Here is a 22,809-nt window from a genome sequence, read left to right on the forward strand (position 1 = left end):
TGGGGCTCACCCTGCAAGATGGGCATAAATGACCCGGTCTTTTCAGGTAAGGACACAGAATGGGACCGAACCCGCTTGCCTGACCCCGCGTATCTGACTGTATACGGGCAGGATGGCAGGACGGCTGGACGCAGAACACCCCCTCACATCCCGGGGCATTTACACTTAGGGCGGCACTAAACAGCATATGAATACTCGGGTGGGATCAAGCCCTGTGTACTGGTTTCCTAAAGAGCCGCTGTTAACAAATCCCCACAAACTTCATTGCTTAAAACGCAAATTTATTATCTTGAATTGGGTTTTCTGGAGGCTCCAGGGGAGAAGAACCAGTTCCCTCATCTTTTGCAGCTCCTAGAAGCCACCTGCATTCCCACACGGGACCCAGCCAGAAAGTCCCCCTGCACCTAAGGTGACATCCATAGGGTTAGAGGTCGGACAGTTGCTCCCACATTCTGGATTTTACTGGGATCCAAAGGACAGTGAGGCCCAGGAGAAAGGAAGATGGCACAGGTGGAGGGGAGCACCACCCGGGCTGGAGGGGAGCACCGCCTGGGGTGGGAAGGGGGCAGAAGGCCAAGGGCACAGACTGATGCCCAGCCTTGCCCCGTATTTGCAGAGTGACCTAGAGCAAGCCACATCACCTCTTCATGGGAAGCAGGAATTGGAAAGTAAATGAATGCAGTAACAACCCATCCAAAACCCCAGGTCGCGGCACAGCCCCAGGGTGGGGAGGAAGCTTCAGGAACGAGTGCGTGAGAATGACACCAGCTGAGATGGATTTGTACCAAATGTTAGCACTGTCCCTGTGGCCTGAGGGACCCACACACATTTTTTAGGCAAGGCAAGGGGGTGGCCCTGCCGGCTGTGAAGGGACTGGCCAGCGTGGGAACAATGGTAGGGTGGGGCCCCCGAGTCATAGTGGGGGGCCCCTTTATATATAAGCCCGCAAAGAGCGGCCAGCAGACCAGACCAACATTGACAGCAAGAGCAGGTGGGCAGGCCTCAACCCTCCTCCCCTACCCCCAAGGCCAGCCGTGCCCTCAGCCTAAGGCACCAGCCCCGGGACCATGGTCTGATGCTGCAGGAAGAGTCCGAGCGAACACCCACAGCAGGGGCGGGAGCATGGCCAGCATGAGTGCCAGGACAAGGAGCAGGAGCAGGCCGTGAACGCAGAGGACATCCAGGTGGACCAGAGGACCCACAAAGACTGCTGCTGCAGACACAGGCGCTCTTCCCAAAGGCGGCGGTACAGGGCCCGCAGGAGGCGGAGATGCTCCTGCTGGAGGAGAAGGCGCCAGAGAGGTGCCTGCAGGTCCAGAACCGGAGGTGCGGCCAGTCTCCGCCCTTGATGCGCCCAGGCTGGCACGGGAACCCCACCCCCGGGAGGCACCCCCCCCCAGCCCCACTCCTGACCCGCCCAGGGTGGCCCTGGGACCCCACCCCGTGACACCCGGAGGCAGAGATGCTCCTGCCGGAGGAGAAGGCGCCAGAGAGGTGCCTGCAGGTCCAGAACCGGAGGTGCGGCCAGTCTCCGCCCTTGATGCGCCCAGGCTGGCACGGGAACCCCACCCCCGGGAGGCACCCCCCCCGCCAGCCCCACTCCTGACCCGCCCAGGGTGGCCCTGGGACCCCACCCCGTGACACCCGAGTCCTGTCCCCAGAGCCCTGTAACCAGGACTCTTTTCCAAAAGGCCACAGAAGGGTCAGGACAAGGAGGTGCCAGAAGCGACACTAAACCTTCCGGGGTCCATCACACCCCTGAATGGAAATCAAGGAAAAGTCACCCGCCAAAGAACCACCCGGTGAGACCAAAGCAATCCCCTGACGTTGGATGCTCCTTGCCAGCCCACAACATCTTGACTGAAATGCACCAAAGTCATCTGTCAAATAAAGCTTGAGATAATAAATTTGCTGTCCAGTCTCCCTCAGGCACAGATAAAAAAAAAAGTGAACAAAATAAACGGTATCCTCCCGTTACCCAGAGTGGGCAAGGGTGTGCTGGGTGGCTGGGGAATGGGAAGCAGGTCTGGCATGCTCCAGCAAGAGGCGCTGGACTGAGGGAGGCCTTGGGGGCCACTAGAAATCTTTTTTAATTTTGTGAGAGAGACAGAGCACGTGCGGGGGAGGGGCTTGAACTCACTGACCGTGCGATTGTGACCTGAGCCAAAGTCGGATGCTTCACCGACTGAGCCGCCCAGGCGCCCCTTGAACTCTTTGGACATTAACACAAATTTTAAATCCCTGTCGTCAGGGCCATGCTCCCTCCGGAGCAGAAAAAGGCAAGAGCTCAGAAATGACTCCTCACCCCCCTCCCATGCACCCTGTGCTGAAATCGTGTGCTATGGGCACGTGTACAAAGACTTGTGACCACAAACAGGAAAACTTCTAGTCTTCCAGAAGTACAGCTTATACACAGGGCACAAGTTATAAGTACACCTGTGTAGCCCTCCCCGCCGCCCCCCCCCCCCGCCTCCACCGCCAGGTCAAGGAACCAGACATTTCCAGCCTCTCTCCTCCCTCAAGCCAACTGCCCCCCAAAGTAACCACTATTCTAACCCATCCTCACATAATGTCAACGGCTCTCTGGGGCTGGGTATTTCTGGAATGTGGGGAGGAGCCTATGTGTTCTCCTGCTTCTGGAAATTCTATCCCCAACTGTCATCTCAGCTAAAAGGGGGACTTTTGCCAGCACAAATGAGGCAAGGTGGCCGGCCTGGAACTCTGACTCCGTCCTGGCTTGTAGGTGGTGGAACCTCGAGGGGGCTGCTGGTGGCTGAGGTCTGAGACAGGTGTCAGCCCAGACTCGGGTGTCCGAGGGCGGGGGGCGGGGCTCCAGGGGCCCCTTTGTGATGTCAGCGCCCTGCCTACTGTCCTCACAGCCCCTCCACTCCCCCCATCTCCAGTGGCCTTCCCTCCTGGTCTGGAGAGGCAGCCAACGCGGGCAATGGGTTCCCGCTGTGCCAAGCTCAGCACTGGCCACGGCCGGGGCTACGAATCCCCCATGAAGAAGCTCATGGCCTGTGTGAGTCAGGATAACTTCTCCTTGTCGTCCGAGGGGGAGGGAGAAGAGGGGGGAGAGGAGGAGGAGGACGAGGAGGAGGAAGAGGAGGAGGACGAGGAGGAGCTCCCAGTGCAGGGCAAGCTGCTGCTGATAGAGGCCGAGCGGCAGGAGAAGGAGGGTGCGGAAGAAGAGCCTGCGGCCCAGCAGAGCCCCGAGCCCAAGCAGACGCACTCCTGACCCACGACGGTGGCCCAGGAAGAGATTCCCACCACTGTTCCGGCGAGAAGAACTTTCTGAAAAGAGTCAATAAAAAGTCTCCCAAGGACTTCGCCTCTCTGGTCTCTCCAACCCCACGCCTGCAGTGCTGCGTGTGTGTGTGTGCGAGCGTGTGCCCGTGTGTGCGTAGGGACGGGGAAGAGCAGGGGTCAGGGACCCCTGTTCCTGGTGTCCAGCTGGAAGTTCTCAGGAGGCCCACACCCCCGTGGCTTCTCAACCACCCTCCCCTGCCTCGGCGGGTAGGAAAAGTGGTAGCCAGGACTGGAAGCTGGCCAGGTCTGTCGGAAATGTCGCTGGGGTCACGGTGGCTGTCTCTGGCCGCCCTGGCCCTGGTTCTGGGGTCAGAGCACATGGAGGGACCTCCAGTCCTCAGCCACTGACGCTGCTGAAGTCAGGGTGACCGCCTGTGCTCCCCGCCGCCAAAGGCTCACGTCTGCCTTCATCAAGGGGTCCAGCTGCCAATGCTCCCATCACAGCAATGGGCAGTGGGAGCCCAGAGAAGGTGCCAGATCCAGACGCAGACCCAGGCCCTTACTCTGGCCTTCAAGAAGCATTGGAACGCGTCTGTTGCCACTCTTGCCCTGGCTCTCTTAACCCTGCTCTTGCCAAAAGGAATAACCAGTGAGGTCTCACCCCCTTCCCTCGGTCCCCCGAGCACCAGGCTCCTGGGCCCGAGAAGGATCCTGGTGGGGGCTGCTGGAGACGGGAGTGCGAGGTGGACAGTATTTCCAGAAGATTCTCAGTGCAAGGAGAGGCCCTGACTTACTCAAAGGGGAGGCCACCACTGAGGCCCGGAGCAGGCAGAGGGCATGTGATGTCAGGAGGAAGAGACCCTGCTGTCCAGGGCCCCCAACTCCATGCCCCAACCAAGGAACTCGGTGAGCCGGTTCCGTCCCTCTGTCCACGCCCCATAGGTCCGCCTGCCCAGTCATCTGCCCGCAAACATCCCCGTCGAGCCCCTGCTGCATACCAGGCACCATGCCAGGCTTGATGGGCCCTGAGTTGAATAAAACACAGACTCTATCTCACTAGGTACTGGAGGGCCGGGAAGTGGGGAGTCAGCAGTGGAGGGGGGTCAGGAGGGGGGAGGGAAGGGGGGAGGAGAGTGGGGAGAGGGGAGGATGGGGGAGACAGTCCAGAGACCCACAGCCAGTCCTGACAGAGTGGCCCAGCATTGAGAACCCAACTAGCCCCACTGAGCTCACACAAACAGAGCCACCAGGACAGAGAGGGCCACGCGGGCCCTCCGTGAATGAAAGGCAGGACTAGAAGGGGCCAGACCTGGACTGGAATCCTGGCTCGGCCACTGACGAACTGTGGGACTCTGGGCTGGTCTCTCAACCTCTCTGAGCCCGTTTCCCCTTTGTTAAATATAATAATGAGACACCCACCTTCCAGGGTGCATTAGTTTCTTAGGGCTGCTATAATAAATTATTACGGATTTGGTGGCTTAAGACAATGGAGATTTATTCTCTCATAGTCTGGAGGCCAGAGGCATGAAATTAAGGTGTCAACAAGGTCACACCCCCTCCGGAGGTCCTAGGGGAGAATCCTTCCTGCCTCGTCCGGCACACAGGGGCCCCAGGACTTCCTTGGCTTGTGGTCAAGTACCCTCATGGGCTCTGCCCCCACCTGGTTTTTCTCCCTGTGTCTCGTCTCTGTCATAACGACACTTGTCACTGGATTTGGGGCCCACCTGGATAATCCAGGATGCCCTCAAGATCCTTAATTTACTTACATCTGCAAAGATCCACGACAGGTTCCAGGGGTTAGGACGTAGACATATCTCTGCGGGGGGGGGGGGGGGCACCATTCAGTCTACCGCACAGCGTCCCTGGGAGGCTGGAGGGCAAGGCTGCCTACAGAAAACGTGGGGCCCGGAGGCCAGCCACACAGGAAGCGCTCAGTAGACAAGAGCGGCTTTCGCCACAACTGACGGGACATGCTTAGTAATAACCTGCGACAAAAGCAGGTGGTAGCAAAGCCTCACAACAAGAGGCAAAGCTGTGCATGACCAACAGAGAGAAGCGGGGGTTGGCTGGGGGGGCTGCTGGGGGCGGGGAGGACAGAGGGTGTGGCGTGGCAGCAGGAAATGGGAGCTACAGGCTGAGCGGCCAAGAGCAAAGCCCACGGGCATTGGCCAAGGTGTGGGGACAGGTAGGCGGCTGCGGACGGAGCACCGAACGGACGAGCGAGCTCCGACGGGGCTGTGTGCAAACGCAGGCACCGGCTTTCTGCTCTAGGAGCTGGGAGGTCTGAGCCGGGCCAGGGTGGTGATTCCAACTGGATGGCGGGGCTCCACCATCAAGGAGGGGAGCAGGGTGAGGAGCAGGGAGTCAGGAGAGAGGCAGGCTCTCAAGGCGACCACACAGTCAGGCTCACAAGAATGCGGCAAAGGAAGGAAAGACATCCCTTTGTTAGATGAGGAAACCGAGCCTTGAAAACCAAAACACACTACCCAAGATCGGACATAAGCCCAAACCGGCGTTAGAACCAGGTTCTAAATCCCCCAGCTTGAAACATGGCTGGGGAGGTGAGCTCACCAGGCAGACCACCCATCAGTCCGTCCGGTGACTCTTAACCGCCGTGCGGTAAGCCATCCAGTCGACTCGACGTCTGCCCACCCGCCCGTCTGGCTGTACACCAGTCATCCACCCGACAGGCTGCCCACGAGGCCAGCCAACTGCACCAGGGTCAGAGAGGTGCTCCTGACTTCCACGCTGCGTGGGGGGAATACGGAAGCGCACTGGGGATGCTCAGACAGCGGGTATGGAGGTCCTTCTGGGGGCTGGCCCGGAGCCAACCACTGGACATAGATTCTCTAATTCATCTGATGTCCTGGGAGATCGGGATTCTTATTGCCCCCGTTCTACAAAAGCCAGAGGAAAGCAAGCAGCAGATCAGGGATATGGACCCAGCTCCACCTGACCCCAGGGTCCCTACCGCCTTTTTTTTGAAGTTTTGTTTATTTTTGAGAGAGACGGAGACAGCGCGAGTGGGGGGGGGGGCAGAGAGGGAGGGAGAGAATCCCAAGCAGGCTCCGTGCTGTCAGCGCAGAGCCCGATGTGGGGCTCGACCCCACGGACTGTGAAATCATGACCTGAGCCGAAACCAAGAGTCGGACGCTTAACCGACTGAGCCACCTAGGCGCCCCAAGGGTCCCTACTTTTAGCCAACAGATGGGACTCTCCCAGGGCGCCCCTGAAAGCGGCCCCCCCCTGGGGTGAAGGCAAGGGGCAGGGGCTTTGTCCCAGCCTGGCCACATCTGTCACACCCCGGTGGCCTGTGGCATCACAATCAGCCCCAATTATATAAGCAGGGGCTGCCGGGGCCTCTGTAAAGCCGGGTGTGCTGCGAGAGGAGAAGGAGGAGGCCTCTGCCCCTCCAAGCGTGGCCTCCCATGGACACCAAGACGCAGAGCCTTCCCATCACCCACACCCAGCCCCACAGCAACTCTCGGCCCCAAAGCCACACCTGCAGCCAGTGCTGCGGCCCAACCGGCCACCAGAGCCAGAGTCCAGACCCCAGCCCACCGCCGAGGCACCAAAAACACAGCATGCGCTCCCACCACTGCCCCCCGCGGCCCACCACTCGTTCCCGCAGCTACCCCAAGAACAGAAAGAATTCGGGAGGAAAGGTGAAAAAGAGGAAGGCGGCCAAGAGGAGCCAGCAGGTGTATAAAACCAAGAGGCGGAACTCAGGTACCTTTCAAGCAGGTGGGGAAGGGCCACAGGACCCTCCCCTCCCCCCTCTCCGACCCCAGACGAGGGAGAGCAGCCCAGCTGGACCTTAGGGGGAGCGAGGTAAAGGCTGCAGCCTCTAAGCCAGAGCACAGAGGAACCACAGGCAAGGGTGGCCAAGGCGAGGAGACTAGGGCCATTGTATAGGTGACGCACCGATGGACTAGCTCTTCAGATAGAGCGGGATGATGCGCAGGGTGGCCAGATTGTGGGTTAGCTAGATGGGTGGATATGAGGCTGGCTGGGTAAACCACTCATTAGAAGGTTGGTCCATAGAGGGTTGGGTGACCAAGGTTAGGTGGCTGAGTGGACGGAGGGAGTGAGGGATAGACTGCATCCCCGTCCCCCAACTCCCATGACTGGTGAATGGATGGTGAATGGGTTGGGTGTAGTTTGACAGCTGCAGGAAGAAAGTTGAATTGGTTGATGATGGGCTAGGTGGATAGATGAGCAGATGAGTGGATGGATAAAAGGGTAGATGAACTGACTGGTCAACTGGAAGCCTGACTGCACCGTGGAAGGAAGACGTTTGGACGGACAGACTGAATGGGTAGCCTGGATCCGGTTTAGTGAAAGGACGTTGGGTAATAGAGGGACTGGGTGAATTCATGGATGGTTGGGTGATAAGTGGGACAAATGGACGGATTCGCAGAAGGCAAGAGGAGGTTGACAGTCTAAGCTCCACCCACACCCCCCGTATTTAGTTGCTGATGAGCAGTCCAAAACCCAAAGGAGGCAGCGACGCATTCCCAGTTAAAGGTCCTCTCCCCTTCCCATCCCTCAGGGCGGAAATACAACTGAGACAGCACCCCATGGCTTGTTCCTGCATCGGCTGCACCCAAACGAGAAATGCCATCGCGCACCAGAAGGAAGTCAAACTTTTTGCAGGAACGCATTATTACAGTGATTTCTATGCAACGTTGATTAAAGCTTGTACGCTGGATGACCATTCCTGGAGTTGGCGTCTTGGTTTCACAAGAGGGGGCACGTGGTTGGGGGGCCTGGCTTGGAAGCTCAAAGCAGGAAGAGGCTGTGTAAGGAGCAGGGGCGTGTCTCGCGCCGGGACCTCGCGGAAGCGTGCGAACCGAGGCGAGCACAGGAGCAGAAACTAAGGCGGGCTGGACACCCCAAGAAGCTGGGAAGCAGACGGGCGGAGCCCTCCTCGGCCCTGTACCTCCCACCTCGGTGCACACACACCCGGGATGCCCACAGGCCCACATGTTCATGTGACCCACATGCCGTAGCCAGCACACAAGAGTGGCAGGAGACAGGCGAGGGGAGGGGTCGGGAATGTGCATCTCGAAGTCCAGAGCACCCCGAGTTTGAACCCTGGCTCCCGTTTCCCTGCTGGTGACGCTCCACAACTTAGCTAAGGGCCCAGGTACGTTCTGGGGCTGTGCTGGGCTCCGAGAACACAGAGGACACACAGGGCCCCGTCCAGAACATTCTGGGCCAAAGGAAGAGTGTGTGGTGGTGGGGCAGTGCCAGGCGGGGGCCAGGTCCTGCGGGGGTTTGCACCGGGAGGCTGGCCGTTCAAGTCACAGCAGGGTCTTAACGGTCCCGTGCTCGCTGCCGTGTGGAGACAGAGCTACAGGGAACAGAAGAGCCAGCACAGAGGGAACACCCATCTGGAATCAGTCTCCTCCTCTGGAGGTGTCGAGGGTGTGAAGGGGCACGCAGGCCTCACACTTTGCTCATAGTAGGCACTGAAGGAGCCTTTGCAAAATAAGGCAGACGAAGTACCAGATGGTGGGAATGGTTAGGGCCCCATGTAAATTACCACAAGTGGCTTAGGGTCAGACCCAAGTTCCTCCGAGACCACCCCCGCTCCACATCTAACTGGGTAATCATTTCTCCCCTCACAGTCCAGCAGCCCCGTCACTGCCTGGGAAAGTACCCAGCACAGCGCTGGGCACATGGATGCTTGGGATTCCCTTTTGTGTTTCACTTGGCATCTGGGCTAACGGAACCGAGGGGAACATGTGGAGACGGGTCAGGCGTGGAAGTGCTCGGGGGGTCTGCAGTAGACGGAAAGGAACCAGGAGGGGGCCTTTCAGCGGTGGGCACTTCATGTATGTCAATTACAGCAAGGCTGACTTTTGCGGGACAGTGGCAGGACCCGGAAGGTCCCCCCTCAGATCTCTGCTGTGCGGCTTTAGAGAGTCATTTTCCCTCTCTGTGCCCTGGTCTCATCTCCCGAGGAGTTACCTGGAGGGGGTGGGGATGTTCCCTGAGATAATGCAATACAAGCATCCAGTACAGGGTCAGGTACACAGTGTGTACTTCCTGGGCCCCTGTCCTCCCCACAGCAGGGAGATGTTCCAGGTTGGCACCACGTACCTATGAGAGGATGTGGGGAGGGCCCAGGCGGGCTGGGGAAATTACCATTTACTGAGCACCTATGAGGTGCCAGATGCTTTGACATAAATGTTTCCACTGAATCCACACACCTAAGGCAGGAGACATTACCGCTCCCGTGTTATAGATGAAGAAGCTGAGACTCAGAGGTAAAATGGTTTGATAAGGTCTGCAGGAAGGCAGGTGTGAGATCAGACGTTTATGTTTTGCCCCAAACCACCTGGTTTCCTATTAAAAATGTAAGGCCACATGATGCCATGATAGTCACAGATACCGCAGGGCAGAAGAGTTTGGGGAGCCCTTCTGGGGAGCACACTTTAAGGGAGCAGGTGGAGACAGAGGTCAGGGACTTTAAGTCCCACTCACCAAAGGACCTCCCTATTCCCTGGGCAGTGTCCTTTTATGATATGATCACTGAAGGCAGGAGATCTATTGTGGAGACACAATCTCTGTAATAAGAGAACGTGGGAAGCTGACAGACTGGGTCACATGTTCCCATGTTTCCAACACTCAGAAAAAAGTTTCACAAGCACACACACACACAGAGATGACCAGTCACATAGACAAAGGACTCGCCCTTCGAGCCCACTCAGACACGGAGAGAGTTAGGTTTACATGTGAACTCCTCAGCGTGCGTGCGCGCGCACACACACACACACACACACACACACACACCCCTCTTCACATGCCGGCAGGCACTCACAGGCACACGGCCCCCCTCTCGCGCAGACACCGATGACAAGAGGAAAAACAGCAAACCACAGGCTCATTCTTTTACTTGCTTGGTTTCAGGTGGGGAGGCAACAGTTCGGGGGCAGGTCTGCTGGAAACCCAAATTCAGGAAACAGAAACAGCCGCTTTGTTCAGCCACTGGGAAGGTTATGCAGATTCTGAAGGCAACATATCTTGCCTTTCCGGTTGAGAGATTTCATTTGGGTGGGATATTGAGGGTGCGGGGTAGCCTGAGAAGTGCCGGGACACAGCCTCGCCTGTGGTGGGGCTGCCATTCCTAAGGGGCCCCGGGGCTCGCTCGGGGGACCCAGCAGTCCTGGGGCACATCCTGGGTTGAGACGCCCCGTCTGAGTACAATTCAGGAGGAAAAATACTCAGACTCTGTAGCTGTACAGACCCAGATTCAAATCCCAGCTCCCTCACTCCCTCGCTGGACGACCCTGGGCCTGGCTCTTAACCTCTCTGAGCCTTATTTGCCTCTCGTGCTTTGCGAGGAGGTCCAAGGGGCCCCCTGCTCTTGACTGCTGTATCCCCAGCACCTAGCCCGGGGGCCTATCAGGAGCTCAGTGCACATACGTTGACTCGGTTAAGAAAAGGAGCAGGCATTAAGGCAACAGCGAGATGCCACTTGTGTGCCCACTGCACGGGCAAAAATGGCAAAGGATGGGTAACAACCAGTGCTGGTGAGGGTAAGGGAGGCAGAGACGGTTGGCTGTGGCTGCTGAGGGCATGATGGTGGCGACGCACGCTGGCAGACAAACCAGGCGGCGTCTATTAACATTCGAAGCGCGCAAGGTGTTTCTCACACGTGTGCCGAGAGGAGGCCCAGGGAGGTGCAGGGTCACGCTGGTTTGTAAGAGCCAAAAACTGGCAATAACTCACGGGGCGCCTGGGTGGCTCGGTCGGTCGAGCATCCGGCTCTGACTCACGTCATGATCTCATAGTTTGTGAGTTCGAGCCCCGCGTCGGGATTCTGTCTCTCCTTCTCTCTGACCCTCCCCAGCTTGTGCGTGCTCTCTCTCTCTCTCTCTCTCTCTCTCTCTCTCTCTTTCTCTCTCTCTCTCTCTCTCAAAATAAACTTAATTTTTTAAATGTTAAAAAAAAAAAGAACGGGGGTTGATCTCTCTATTCGGATGGCCGGCAGATGTCGTTGGGTGAAAAGAACAAGATGGGGAAAGATCTATCATTTACAGAACAAAGCAGCCTACAAAAAACAACACTTTGTTTTTATGGGGCAGGGGGCGGAGGGGAAGCACGACATAAGTGCCCACAGAAAGATCTGAAAGTGCAGAGACCAAGCCGGTGCCTGGGGTTACGTCCAGGGAGGGAAAGTGCTTTAATTACTCTATCCAAGGAAACGAAAGATAAGTCGAGGAGAAAAACGAAATGAGCATCGGCGAAGCATCCAGCAGGTGCTCGGCAAAGCTTTGCTGACCTTGAAGGGAGAGGGTACAGGTGCGGCGATTATAAACTGAGCGCAGAGAACCCATGATTATAAACTGACTGCTCTCCGGCCCACGTTTCTGGGCTTGGTGGTCCAGCCAAGGTGGCCCAGAAGGCTCTCCCCAGAGGCACTCATCACCGCAGGGCAGGGAAAGGCCAAGGACAGCACACGGCCTTCTCCCAGCCAAGCCTCTGCCTATAAACCCTTCCTGCTTAGCCTCACCTCCTGCCACCTGCCACTCGGGTCCTCAGAGTTTTGTCTCCAGGCCTCTGCCCGTGCCGTGCGCCTCCAGAAGCACACTCCCTTCTTGTCCCTTGGCCACGTCCTCCCTGGTCTTTCAAACTCGGGTCCAGGATCACCTCGTCCCAGAGCCCGCTCGGGGCCCTGCCGGCCTGGCCGGGTGCCTCTTCTGTGCCAGCGGGCACCGGGCCTCCCAGGTCACGGGCCACTGTCGAGCCTCCGGAGACGAGATGCCTCCCGAACCTGAGAACGGGGCCCAATTCAAGCCGCGGTACCTGCCGTTGGCAGTAGCTTTCTCACAGTGAGCAGCGGGGTGAGGTGAGGAGTCATCCTTGGCCCCGACTCCCGATGTCCCGGCCGGCTGTGTGTGTTTCTGTGTCTGGTTTCACAGCTTTTACACGTTCTCTTTTGCCCTCTGTCCACTGCCAAACGGAACTGCCAGGCCCGCCATGCTTGGAGTTCGTGAGGGTTCTTGGGGCCTCTGGATTAAGTCCATTTGCCCGAAGCCATCACACTTACTGGGGGTGGCCTGGGGGAGCTGGGCCTGGAACCAGGTATGTCTGGGCTCCGTGACCAACGCGCTCAGATATCCTCTTTCCTGCCCCTCCTATTTCGGAGTTATTAATACAATAGCCCCTACTTTCTGCCTACACTTCATCTCTGACCTACCTCTTTCCCCACCTGTCACAGGGGGATAAAGAGACCGCTGGAAGGTTCTCGTCAAGTCTCCCCAGGACCAGGGAGGAGCCCTCCTGTTGTCACTTTGGAGTCCAGTCACCAGCTCGTGCTACCCCTCCTGGCCTTTCGGCCTCCTCTGCTGTAGAGGAGAGCCTTCTCCTTGGACTCGAGGGTCCCGAGGGGCGCACGCGTTCCCTGGAAGCCGCGATCATTCCCGCTGTCGGGACCGGCTGGGACCAGGTTCCATGCCCCACAGCGAAGCAGGGGCCTCTCCAGACAGAGGCCTCAGGTGGGGCTCAGCCTCTCCGAAACTCCTGTTCACGTTCCACCAGCTCGCTGAGTAGCGCTCTTCTCCTCTGGTAAATGAGGGCACCTAATTACTGCCACCTCATAAGACCGTGGGAAAGAGCAAGTAAGACAATATGCCAAAAAGTTATCACCCGGCCCAGAGCTGGGGGCCCGGTAAACTGTGATTCCTCTCCCAAGGTCTCCCGGGAAGTGAGGGCTGACCCCCAGGACTCAGGCCTTGGACTCCCCAAGCAGTGTTCTCTCTTATAATGTCCCCCGGCTGTCCCTTGGTACTGGGGGAACTAGGGTGGTGACACCCTGGCGGGTCAGGGACAGTTGTGAGGTATGCCCCAAGGCCTCTAGTGCAGGTTATTGTGGCTAAAGACCCAGCTGTCTGGGAGGTCAGAAGCCAGAGGGTTCTTTCCACATCCAATCCTACAGTATTTCCTGGGCCTCCAGGACTGGCTCCAGCCGTCAGGGTGAAATCCAAGCCCTTCCCACCTCCTAGCCGGGACCCGCCGGACGGACTGGACCCCTGCCAACCCCTGTGCTAAAGCACAGGTGAACCCCTGCGCTCACCCCCCTTGCTGTCTACACCAACACTACGCCCTCTCTCGGGTCCTCACATACACCTATCATTCCCACCGCAGGGCCTTTGCATGAACTGCTTGATCTCTGTGCCTGGAGTCACCTTCAGCCCACTTTTAGAAAGACCTCAACTCTGTCACCATCCAAAAGGCTTTCTCTGCCTGATCTCACTCTTGCCCCAAACCTGCATACCTCTCGTCGCTCCCTGTCCCCACGTTTATTTCCCCCATGGCACTTAGCACAGCATGAAATGCTTATGTGAATTCCCTGTCTCCTGTCTGTCTGCCTGAAGACCCCTGAGTTCCCAGTACCTGGCAGACAGCGGGCACTCGACAACTAACCTGCTGAATGAATACCGAAGGAGGGAAATAGATGCGCTCTTACCCCCATCCTGCAGATAGGGAAACTGAGGCACAGAGAAACCAAGAAGCTCGCCCCAGGTCCCATGCTCATTAAGTGACAGGTTTAAACCCAGGCTGATGGTTAGCCGTCTCCACGATATAAGCCCCACTGCTCGGGGCTCCCCAGAGGCACTGCCTCCCATGGGAACCTGGGCTGCCGCCACAGGTTGGAGGCAGGCGGGATGGAGGAACACCGGGGCAGAGGACAACTTCAGGATCGCATGCCCTAGCCAGGGACAGCTTTTCCCGGCAGAACTTGGCCAAAGCTGGAAAGAGAAGCTGAAAAACTGAGCCCTGTGGGCCAGGATTTTGATTCCCCACTGCTGCCGGCTGGGGCCCCACATGTCAGGCTGCCGCGCAGCAAGCTGTGGACAGACGGCTGTCCCAACTGCCCTGTGACAAGAAGTCGCTTGTGCCAAGCACCGTCTCTGGCGGGCACTCTGCTTTGGGCTCGGTGTGCATTGCTGCTCTGCGAGGGGCAGAACTTTCAGGGACTGTTTCGCAGACGGGGCAGACAAGGCCCAGAGAAGGCAAGCTGCTTGCCTAAGGTCACACAGCTGGGAAGCAGCAGGCGTGGGATCAGAACGCAGCCCTGTCTTGACGTGGAGCCTGAGCTCCTCGGGGCTCCCGCGCTGCCCAGCTTCCTGCGAGCCTGGGGCCAGTCCTCCGGGGAGAAATGCCAAGAAGGCAGATGCCTGTCAGTCAACCGATTTCTTTTTCCCTTTTGGTATCTGGATTTGGTTTCGTTTTGAAGTCAGGGCTTCAGAAAATGAAACCAAAGCTAGAGTGGCTGTCCTGTTGGTGGTTAAGTGTCCTGGCCGTGTGCTCAGTGATTTGAGCCTGAGTCACCACGGCTTTCACAAACAGGATCTGGTCAGGGTGGAGGATGGGGCCGAGCCCACTGTACGGGCAAGAAATTGGTGCTCAAGGATGAATTCAGAGCCACAGAGGGAGAGGTGGAGGCCTAGACGCTGACACCTGGGGCCTCCTCAAGCTCCGAAGTGAGAGGGAAGCTGGCAGAACCGTCCCCACTCCTCCCCAGGCAGGCTCAGGATACAGATGAATCTCTGATTTCTCTGGCATCTACTGTTTTTCTAGCAGGCAGACCAGGATTTGAGATCACCAGGAGGAACTGGGGGAGGAAGCTGACAGCACGGTGGACACGGGTGAAAGCTTTGGGGGGTCTGATATATCCTGCAGCTCTGCCCCTTCTGAGCTGTGTGCCCCAAGGCAAGCGATTCCCCTTCTGAGCCTCAGTTTCTCTGTCTGCAAAATGGGCAGATTAGATTGTTACGCCAATCCAATGATCTAAGGACTGTAAAGCATGTGGCACACAGTCACCTCAGGCCAATACGTCACAGGTATGAGTCAATGGGATGGAGAGGGGGGCTTCCTTCACAGGCATGGGTGGGAGTGTGGCAACAAGACGGGGCTGTGAGAAGGGGGTCCCAGACCCCAAGGAAAGGGGTGGCTCTCCCATAGAGCCATCGAAGCTGCCAGTGGGGGTTAAGGGGGCATACGGACCATCAGCTATTTATAGATTTCCCTCTGCCCAGAGGCCTGCTGAGGAGACTGTTGGCAGGAAGACAGATCATACAGGAGCCAGCCCAGCCTGGCCTTCTCTGGGCCCAGACCACCGCCCCCAGTTCAGGTGAGAGGGAAGTGCTACCCTTTCCCACTGCCAGCATCCAGAGCCCTGGTTTATCCCCACAAAACTCTCTTCCTTCTGCTTCGCCCATGCCTTCTCTGGCCTGTGGCTCTTGGGTTAGGGCTTCTAAAGTGGACACAGAGATGGGGTGCTTGGGTGGCTCAGTCGGTTAAGTGACTTCAGCTCAGGTCATAATCTCATGGTTCGTGAGTTCAGGCCCCGTGTGGGGCTCTGTGCTGACAGCTCGGAGCCTGGAGCCTGCTTCGGGTTCTGTGTCTCCCTCTCTCTGCCCCTCCCCCACTCATGCATGTGCACATGCGCACGCTCTCTCTTTCAAAAATAAATATTAAAAAGGGGCGCCTGGGTGGCTCAGTCGGTTAAGTGTTCAACTTTGGCTCAGGTCATGATCTCATGGTCCGTGAGTTCGAGCCCCGCGTCGGGCTCAGTGCTGACAGCTCAGACCCTGGAGCCTGCTTCGGATTCTGTGTCTCCCTCTCCCTCTGCTCCTCGGCCACCTGCACTCAGTCTCTCACTCTCAAAATTAAATAAACATTAAAAAAAAATTGAAACGGACACGGCATGAAGCCACGTGGCTACAGGATCTAACATGCTGCCCGCAGGCACCCTCAGAGGAACAGAGCAAGACCGAACACCTGCTGAATGCTTATCATAACGAGGGATGGCTCTGAGTGCTTGACCCATAATCCCTATAACCCCTGCTGCTAGGAAGGAGGTACTATTTTTGTTTCTGTTTCACGCGTGGAGAAACCGAAGCCGAGGGGTTAATTACACGCTCAGAATCACAAGGCTGGAAAGTGGTACAGGTGAACTGGAATCCATGTAGTCTGGGTCCAAAGTCAGACTTTTAGCCACTACCTTTTTTTTTTTTCCACCCCCCACCACAGGACACAGCACCAGCAGGTAGGTGCTCTGGAATGACCACAGCACCTGACCACTGGCACATGCACGTCTCCACACCTTGTCTCCCACCTCCTTGCACACTAACGCATGCACACACACACATATGTATATACACACTCACAACACGGGACAACTACGTTAGTGACCAATACCAGCTCCTGCCAACATGAATTCCGGGAGCTGATGGGGTCCTAAGCAAGGCTGGTTCTGGGCCATCCCCTTGTGTTTAAGAGGAAAAGTGGGCAGCCTGGGGCCAGGGAAGGAGAGCACCAAGGGGATGGGCGGGAGGACCTAGAACCCATTAGGGCTTCAAGGAGACGAGAGGGCTGGGCTGCAGTCTGAGAACGGGCTGTAGAGGGCAGTATGTGCCAGCGGGAGGCCACTCGCCAAGCCCCCAGCCAGGTCAGTCTTCTGCGTAACCCCTGAAGAGTCTGGGACTAACGACGCACTAGCCCCGACCCTCATTAGTTCTTTCTTGCCTTCAAAAATACACGTACCAACCAGGCACGTACTCCGTGCTTCTCCACGACAAAGTCACCGGATCACGCACACGGATGTACAAAGTATAGCTGGCACCATCAAGCCCCCATGATCCCAAACCAGAGGTATGAGTGCGGGGTGGCGGCAGTGGCGGCAGATGCTTGACCGAGTAGCGGGAGAGGACTCTGTAAGGTAGTAGTTGGGGGAGAGGAGGGCAGGCCAGGAAAACTCAAGGTAGGTTTTTGGAATCATCACATCAATGAACCATCTTTTCATCCGGCTCCAAAGTGCGTCTGAAGGTGCCCAGCTGTTTCTCTCCCCAAAATAAGAGAGGAGGGCATGCTCATCCAGAACCCCACCCCTCATCTGCCAGTCGCTGCAGATCACAACCCCTCCGCGGGGCCTCAGTTTCTCCAGCTGTCCCCTGGCGGGGAAGCGGAGCCAAAGCTGCCCTTAACGGCCCCGCCCGGTTTCCGAGGAACTCGGATCCGCAGTCGAGGCGCCTTTCTCGCGCTTCCGAAGGGTTCCTCTGAAGCCTGTGGTCAGGCCGCCGCTTCCTGGGAAGCCCAAGCCAAGACCAGGGCCAGTGACGGGCTGGGAGGGGTGCGGAGGGACAGCCGCCCGAGGGTTTGGGGCTGCAGGCGGCAGGGGGACGGCGGGAGCAGCCCCAAGGGGTCCGGGGCCGGCTCTGCAGGTGGGACCCCAGAATCGGGAGGTGGGGCCTGGCTACAGGGGAGTGGAGGACAGAGATCTACCGGAGACGGGTGCCGAGATACCTGGTGGGGGGGAGGGGAGAGGGGTGTGTCGGAGCCAGTCCAGTGTATATACTAAAAGGGCTTGGCTGCAGAAATCTGCGCCCTAGGGCAAAAGTAGGGGCTCCAGGTGCAAAGGGGGCATCGGAATGGCAGGGGGTCCAGAGCCCTTGATGGAGGGGTCCTAGGATGGGTGTGAGGCTGGGTCAGGGGAGGGGGGGGTGCCTCCCCGCGGAGGGTCCCTGATGGCGTGCGAAAGGTCGAACTCGCGTGGCCCGCGCCTCGCTCCACCGCCGAAAAAGAAACCGAAAGTGGCGCGGAAGGGCGGGGCCTGCAGCCTTAGGGGGCGGAGCCGCTGCCAGCGGGCCCCACCTCCTACCCAGTTTAAAATAAAAGACTGGTGCAGGGGCGGGCGCGGAGCAGAGCGAGCTGCGGCCGTGGCAGCTGCACGGCTCCCGGCCCCGGAGCATGCGCGAGAGCCGCCCCGGAGCCCCCCGCCGCCCCGCCCGCGGCGCCCCGCGCCCCGCCGCCAGGTGAGCCGGGCACTGGGCAAGGAAGCGGGAGGGAGAGGGGAAGACAGGACAGGAAAGGACGGCCGGGTGTCAGGCCGGCCTCGGGGGCCGCATGATGGGGTCGCGGCCGCCACGCCCCTGGCCCCCGCCGGCCCCACCCTAGCAGCCCCCCGCGCGCGCGGGGTTCCCGCAGCGCAGCTTCTCTGCCTTGGTCCAAACCGCCCGGACGAGGCGCCAGTCCCCGGCCTGGCCAGCAGGCGGCGGCCGCGAGGCGGCGAGCCGAGGGCCCGGTGGCCGCAGTCGGGGCAGGTTGCTCCCCGCACCTCTCTTCACGCCCCCCTCTCTCACCCAAACTCTGAGCGACCTGGCGGCCGGACTCCGCCCCTGCCGGGCCCCCAACCGCCTGGAGGAGCTCCGCGGACGGGGAGGCCCGTTTGCTAGCTGAGCCCCCTGAGGCTCCCGGGGGCCGCGCCGACTCGCTCCTGCGCCCCTCGGCCCTTTCGGACGGGCCCGCCCCGACTCTCGGCTCACCGCCCGTGTCTCCCCCAGCGCACCCCCGGACGCTATGGCCCACCCCTCCGGCCGGCCCCGCGTGTAGGATGGTAGCACACAACCAGGTGGCAGCCGACAATGCAATCTCCACGGCAGCAGAGTCCCGACGGCGGCCAGAGCCTTCCTCGTCCTCGTCCCCGCCCTCGCCCTCGGCGGCGCCCGCGGTCCCCGCGCGCCCGCGGCCCTGCCCGGCGGCCCCGGCCCCGGCCCCCGGCGACACTCACTTCCGCACGTTCCGCTCTCACGCCGAGTACCGGCGCATCACCCGAGCCAGCGCGCTGCTCGACGCCTGCGGCTTCTACTGGGGGCCCCTGAGCGTGCACGGGGCGCACGAGCGGCTGCGCGCCGAGCCCGTGGGCACCTTCCTGGTGCGCGACAGCCGCCAGCGGAACTGCTTCTTCGCCCTCAGCGTGAAGATGGCCTCGGGCCCCACGAGCATCCGCGTGCACTTCCAGGCCGGCCGCTTCCACCTGGACGGCAGCCGCGAGAGCTTCGACTGCCTCTTCGAGCTGCTGGAGCACTACGTGGCGGCGCCGCGCCGCATGCTCGGGGCCCCGCTGCGCCAGCGCCGCGTGCGGCCGCTGCAGGAGCTGTGTCGCCAGCGCATCGTGGCCACCGTGGGCCGCGAGAACCTGGCGCGCATCCCCCTCAACCCCGTCCTCCGCGACTACTTGAGCTCCTTCCCCTTCCAGATCTGACCGGCCTCGCACGCAGCATTAACTCGAACGCCTTGTTATTATTTTGTATTATTAATTATTATTTCCCTGGAACCACGTGGGTGCCCTCCCCACCTGGGTTGGAGGGAGCGGGTGTGGGGGCGAGGCGCCTCCCCCTCTCCGCTGGAGACGAGGCCGCAGACCCCTCCCCATGTCTTGGGGGCGGGGGCGCACCCCCACCCCCCCGGTGCTCCCTCTGGATCTCCCTGGTTGTTGTACCAGCTTAACTGTGTATGGGGCCAGGACCTGAATTTGTACCTCCTACCTCTTCATGTTTACATATACCTAGTATCTTTGCACAAACCAGGGGTTGGGGGAGGGTCTCTGGCTTTATTTTTCTGCTGTGCAGAATCCTATTTTATATTTTTTACAGCCAGTTTAGGTAATAAACTTTATTATGAAAGTTTTTTTTTTAAAAGAAAAAAGGTTTCTAGAGCGTGTGCTTTGCTCCCAGGATTTCCCCCGGGGTTCTGAACGGGTCCACGGCAGAGTGGTCCTAAGACTGATGGGTTTGGCTGGAGGTGGAGTGTGACCTGTGCTCTGTGGCCGGGGGACCTGCATGGTTCCAGCCCTCAGGGGGAGAGGAGCAGCCGGTCCAGCGTTGGTGTTTCGTGTGGGGTAAAATGGCAGCTCCGTGTTTGAGCCCTTAACGTGTGCCTTGCCCTGTTCTGGGTTTTCCATGCCTCAATCAGACGAGCCTATGAAGCAAGACTCTTCTTATTTTTCCAGAGGAGAAAAGCAAGGCAGGGGGTGAATGTGCCTGTGGCCGTTCCCGTGTCAGAGAAGACACCTGGGCGTCTTGTGGCTGTCCACCCAGAATCTGTCTGAAATGGATGACAGAGAGGAAACTTCTTTCATTCTGTGACCACAAAGACTTCCAGGAAGGTGGCGGGGGGGGGGGGGGGGGGGGGGCTTGATGAGTTTTTGGAAGAGGAGGGGCACATTCTGAGACTCAGCCGCAGCGGCGGCGGTGGCGGCGGGGGGGGCATTTTAGGTGGGGTGGGGGATACAGGACTGGGCCTGACTTCCTTCTTCCCATCCCGTTCTGTCTCGTGTACTTTTTCGGTGAACACCCAACCTGGAGCCAGAAAACTGCTTTGTGGTCTGTGGTGGCAGGAGGGCCCTGCTCGCGGCTTAGGGCAATTCCCTTGGCCTCTCATGGCCTCAGTGTCTTACCTCTACAATGGGTTTGCTGGAGGAGGTAGCCCTCAGCAGCAGGTGCCTAGGTGCATCGCGGACACAGGTGAGGCGTTCAGGAGCTGGGGGAGGGAACGAGCGCTCCAGGACGTTGCGGGGCTGGCCCGCCTGGCCAGGAAGTGCCCGTGACATGGGCTTTACGGCTACTCCTGTGTTGGTGGGTTGGTGGGTGGCCTGATGGATAAGCCATGCTGGCAACTGGGCGGCCCCACCTGGTGAACTGAGTCACTTTTGGGTTTAGGGTTCAGCAACCTCACGGACGTGTCGCGCTTCATTTTTAGAAGTTAGACCGGCCCTCTGCAGCCTTGGATGTGCTTATGATGGAGTGTCCTAATATTTAATAATACCTTTCAGACTTGAAAGTGCAACATAAAACTAACTTGCCTGTCTTGGGGATGAAACAGGTTCCAGCCCTCAAGGTTAAGGATGGCCTGGAGAGATTTAGGATCTGAGAGAGCCTTGGCAATTGCCTCCTTACAATAAGGTGGGGCGGGAGGGAGGGGTCTCGGCTCTGTGCCTCCAAGGAGAGACTGCTTTTCTCTTCACCACCTCCCTGCCCTTCCTTCATGGCTGCGTGGATCCCCTTGTGACTTTCCCGGTCGCCCGCCCAGCTCGGGCAGTTCCTGGAGAAATCCAAGAAGGCGATGCTGGGGTATACCACAGACGCTCAGGGAGCACTTGCTGTAGGCGGGGTCCTGTGCTAGCTTGTTGAATCCTCACCGCTGGTCTGTGAGTTAGACACCTCTCTCCCATTTTACAGAGAGGAAAACTGAGGCTCAAGAGAGGCAAAGCAGGGCACACGATTGGTGGCGAGACCCGCGCTTCAGACTGGGTACCGGCTGGGAGGCTGGATATCAGCAGGCAACACAGCCTGCCCGCGAGGGCCTAATATTTATCTATGGCGGTAAGCGTGCAGGTGCCATTCGAGGCCCCTCGCATCTACGCGCAAACACGACCCCCAGCCTTGTGATTTGGCCTTGTGACTTAGGTCCTGTTAACATCCCCATGTGACAGACGGGGAAACAGGTCCTCATCTAAAGAGAAACGAGTTCACTCAGGGCTTTTTCAGCTTCCTAGAAAAAAAAATTTTTTTTTCTTTTAAATTGCATCCTCCCAACACAAACCCATTCCCCTTATAAAACCTGGAACAGAACGGCTAAGAATAAAGGCCCCTCTGATCACATTCCCCAGAGGGGGCCCCTTCTCTTTGTGAGTCATTTTTTAAAGAAGCTACGCTAACATATGTACAGTGACCTGAAGTGACCCCAAAGCCCCCCGGGAGCTGCACTCCGCCCCTTGTGGCTGCGATCTTGTGCACACAGCACGGCTGCAGAGGAAAAGGGCTGGGGGTGGGGGTGGGGGTGGGGGTGGGGTGGGGTGGTGGCAATAGAGAAGCAATGTGTGTGCCATGTGGCTTCCCTGGCGGTGCAGATTCTGTGTCTCTCTCAAACCTCAGCTTCATGATTCAGCAGCACTGACGTCAATTTACAAGAATGAAAAGTGATAGGAGGGACTGTGTGGGGCGGGGGCCGGGTGGGGGGCCCAGGTGCGGCCGGGAGGGGGTGAGCTGGGCACCATGGTGCACACAGAACACAGGCAAGCAGCAGTTCTGGAGAGTGGCAGGGCACGGGTCTTGGACCTGCGGCAAAGCCACCCCTGGGCCGGGGACTCTGGTCCCCGTTTTTGAGATGAGGAAATGGAAGCTCAGAGAAGTACAGTCACTTACTCAGGGTCACACAGCTCGAAAGTGATAGCCAAGACTGGCACCAGGTCCGTCCCACTCTAAAGGCAGTCGGGTTCTTACAGAGGGGAGGAGGGAATATTCATGGGCCTCATCGCCACCTTCTTGGTCCTCCCACCCTCGTGAGCAGGCGGGTTACTGCCCCACAGACAGGAGGGCTGAGCCTCTCGCTGGGGTCAAGACTGCGCAGAAGCTGGCAATGTCTCCGAATGACGCAGTGCTCACTACGTGATCGCTGAGCTCCGCACAGCGCACGTTCCCGAAGCCCCTACTATGTTCCAGGCGTTACTGTGAGCCCGAAGGATACGGGAATGAATGGTTCCTGCTCCCCTAGCGTTCACGTCCAGGCGTCCAGAGCCTCAGGTGGTAAATAGCAACACAAGAAACTAAAGGAACAAGAACATTCCAAGCAGTGACAGTACTCGGATTAGAGGTCAACAAGGTGGTTGGCCAGTGAGTGGGACTACGCTAGAAAGCGAGCTCAGGAAGGCTCCTATGAGGGGACACTGAAATCCTGCCTGGAATGACAGGAGGAGATAGCCCA

General features: G+C 58.6%; 3 protein-coding genes and 1 long non-coding RNA gene across 5 annotated transcripts; all 4 read left to right on the forward strand.

The window, feature by feature from the left end:
- Positions 1–1,441: 1,441 nt before the first annotated feature.
- Positions 1,442–1,907, forward strand: LOC131501120 (uncharacterized). The gene is made up of 2 exons (XR_009256651.1): positions 1,442–1,518; positions 1,692–1,907. It is a non-coding gene; the product is annotated as an uncharacterized LOC131501120 (long non-coding RNA).
- A 649-nt stretch (positions 1,908–2,556) lies between these two features.
- Positions 2,557–3,326, forward strand: PRM3 (protamine 3). Its single transcript, XM_058710843.1, has one exon. The coding sequence runs from the start codon at positions 2,945–2,947 to the stop codon at positions 3,236–3,238; it is 294 nt and encodes a 97-aa protein (XP_058566826.1). The 5' UTR covers positions 2,557–2,944; the 3' UTR covers positions 3,239–3,326.
- A 3,273-nt stretch (positions 3,327–6,599) lies between these two features.
- On the forward strand, positions 6,600–7,966 carry TNP2 (transition protein 2). Its single transcript, XM_058711054.1, has 2 exons — positions 6,600–6,978; positions 7,802–7,966. Exons 1-2 carry the CDS (start codon positions 6,678–6,680, stop codon positions 7,816–7,818), a joined length of 318 nt encoding a protein of 105 aa, XP_058567037.1. The 5' UTR covers positions 6,600–6,677; the 3' UTR covers positions 7,819–7,966.
- An 8,780-nt stretch (positions 7,967–16,746) lies between these two features.
- On the forward strand, positions 16,747–19,717 carry SOCS1 (suppressor of cytokine signaling 1). 2 transcript variants are annotated; one of them, XM_058710702.1, is made up of 2 exons: positions 16,747–16,920; positions 18,609–19,717. In XM_058710702.1, the coding sequence occupies exon 2, from the start codon at positions 18,659–18,661 to the stop codon at positions 19,307–19,309; it is 651 nt and encodes a 216-aa protein (XP_058566685.1). In that variant the 5' UTR covers positions 16,747–16,920; positions 18,609–18,658; the 3' UTR covers positions 19,310–19,717. The 2 variants fall into 2 exon arrangements, with proteins under 2 accessions (XP_058566685.1, XP_058566684.1); XM_058710701.1 differs by lacking the exon at positions 16,747–16,920 and adding an exon at positions 17,936–18,080.
- Positions 19,718–22,809: the final 3,092 nt, after the last annotated feature.

This window comes from Neofelis nebulosa, chromosome 18 (genome assembly GCF_028018385.1).
Source record: "Neofelis nebulosa isolate mNeoNeb1 chromosome 18, mNeoNeb1.pri, whole genome shotgun sequence".
Lineage (NCBI taxonomy): Eukaryota > Metazoa > Chordata > Mammalia > Carnivora > Felidae > Neofelis > Neofelis nebulosa.

Bases quoted from the DNA above. Each gene is read 5' to 3' on its own strand.
- PRM3 (XM_058710843.1), top strand. From the start codon at position 2,945: ATGGGTTCCCGCTGTGCCAAGCTCAGCACTGGCCACGGCCGGGGCTAC.
- TNP2 (XM_058711054.1), top strand. From the start codon at position 6,678: ATGGACACCAAGACGCAGAGCCTTCCCATCACCCACACCCAGCCCCAC.
- SOCS1 (XM_058710702.1), top strand. From the start codon at position 18,659: ATGGTAGCACACAACCAGGTGGCAGCCGACAATGCAATCTCCACGGCA.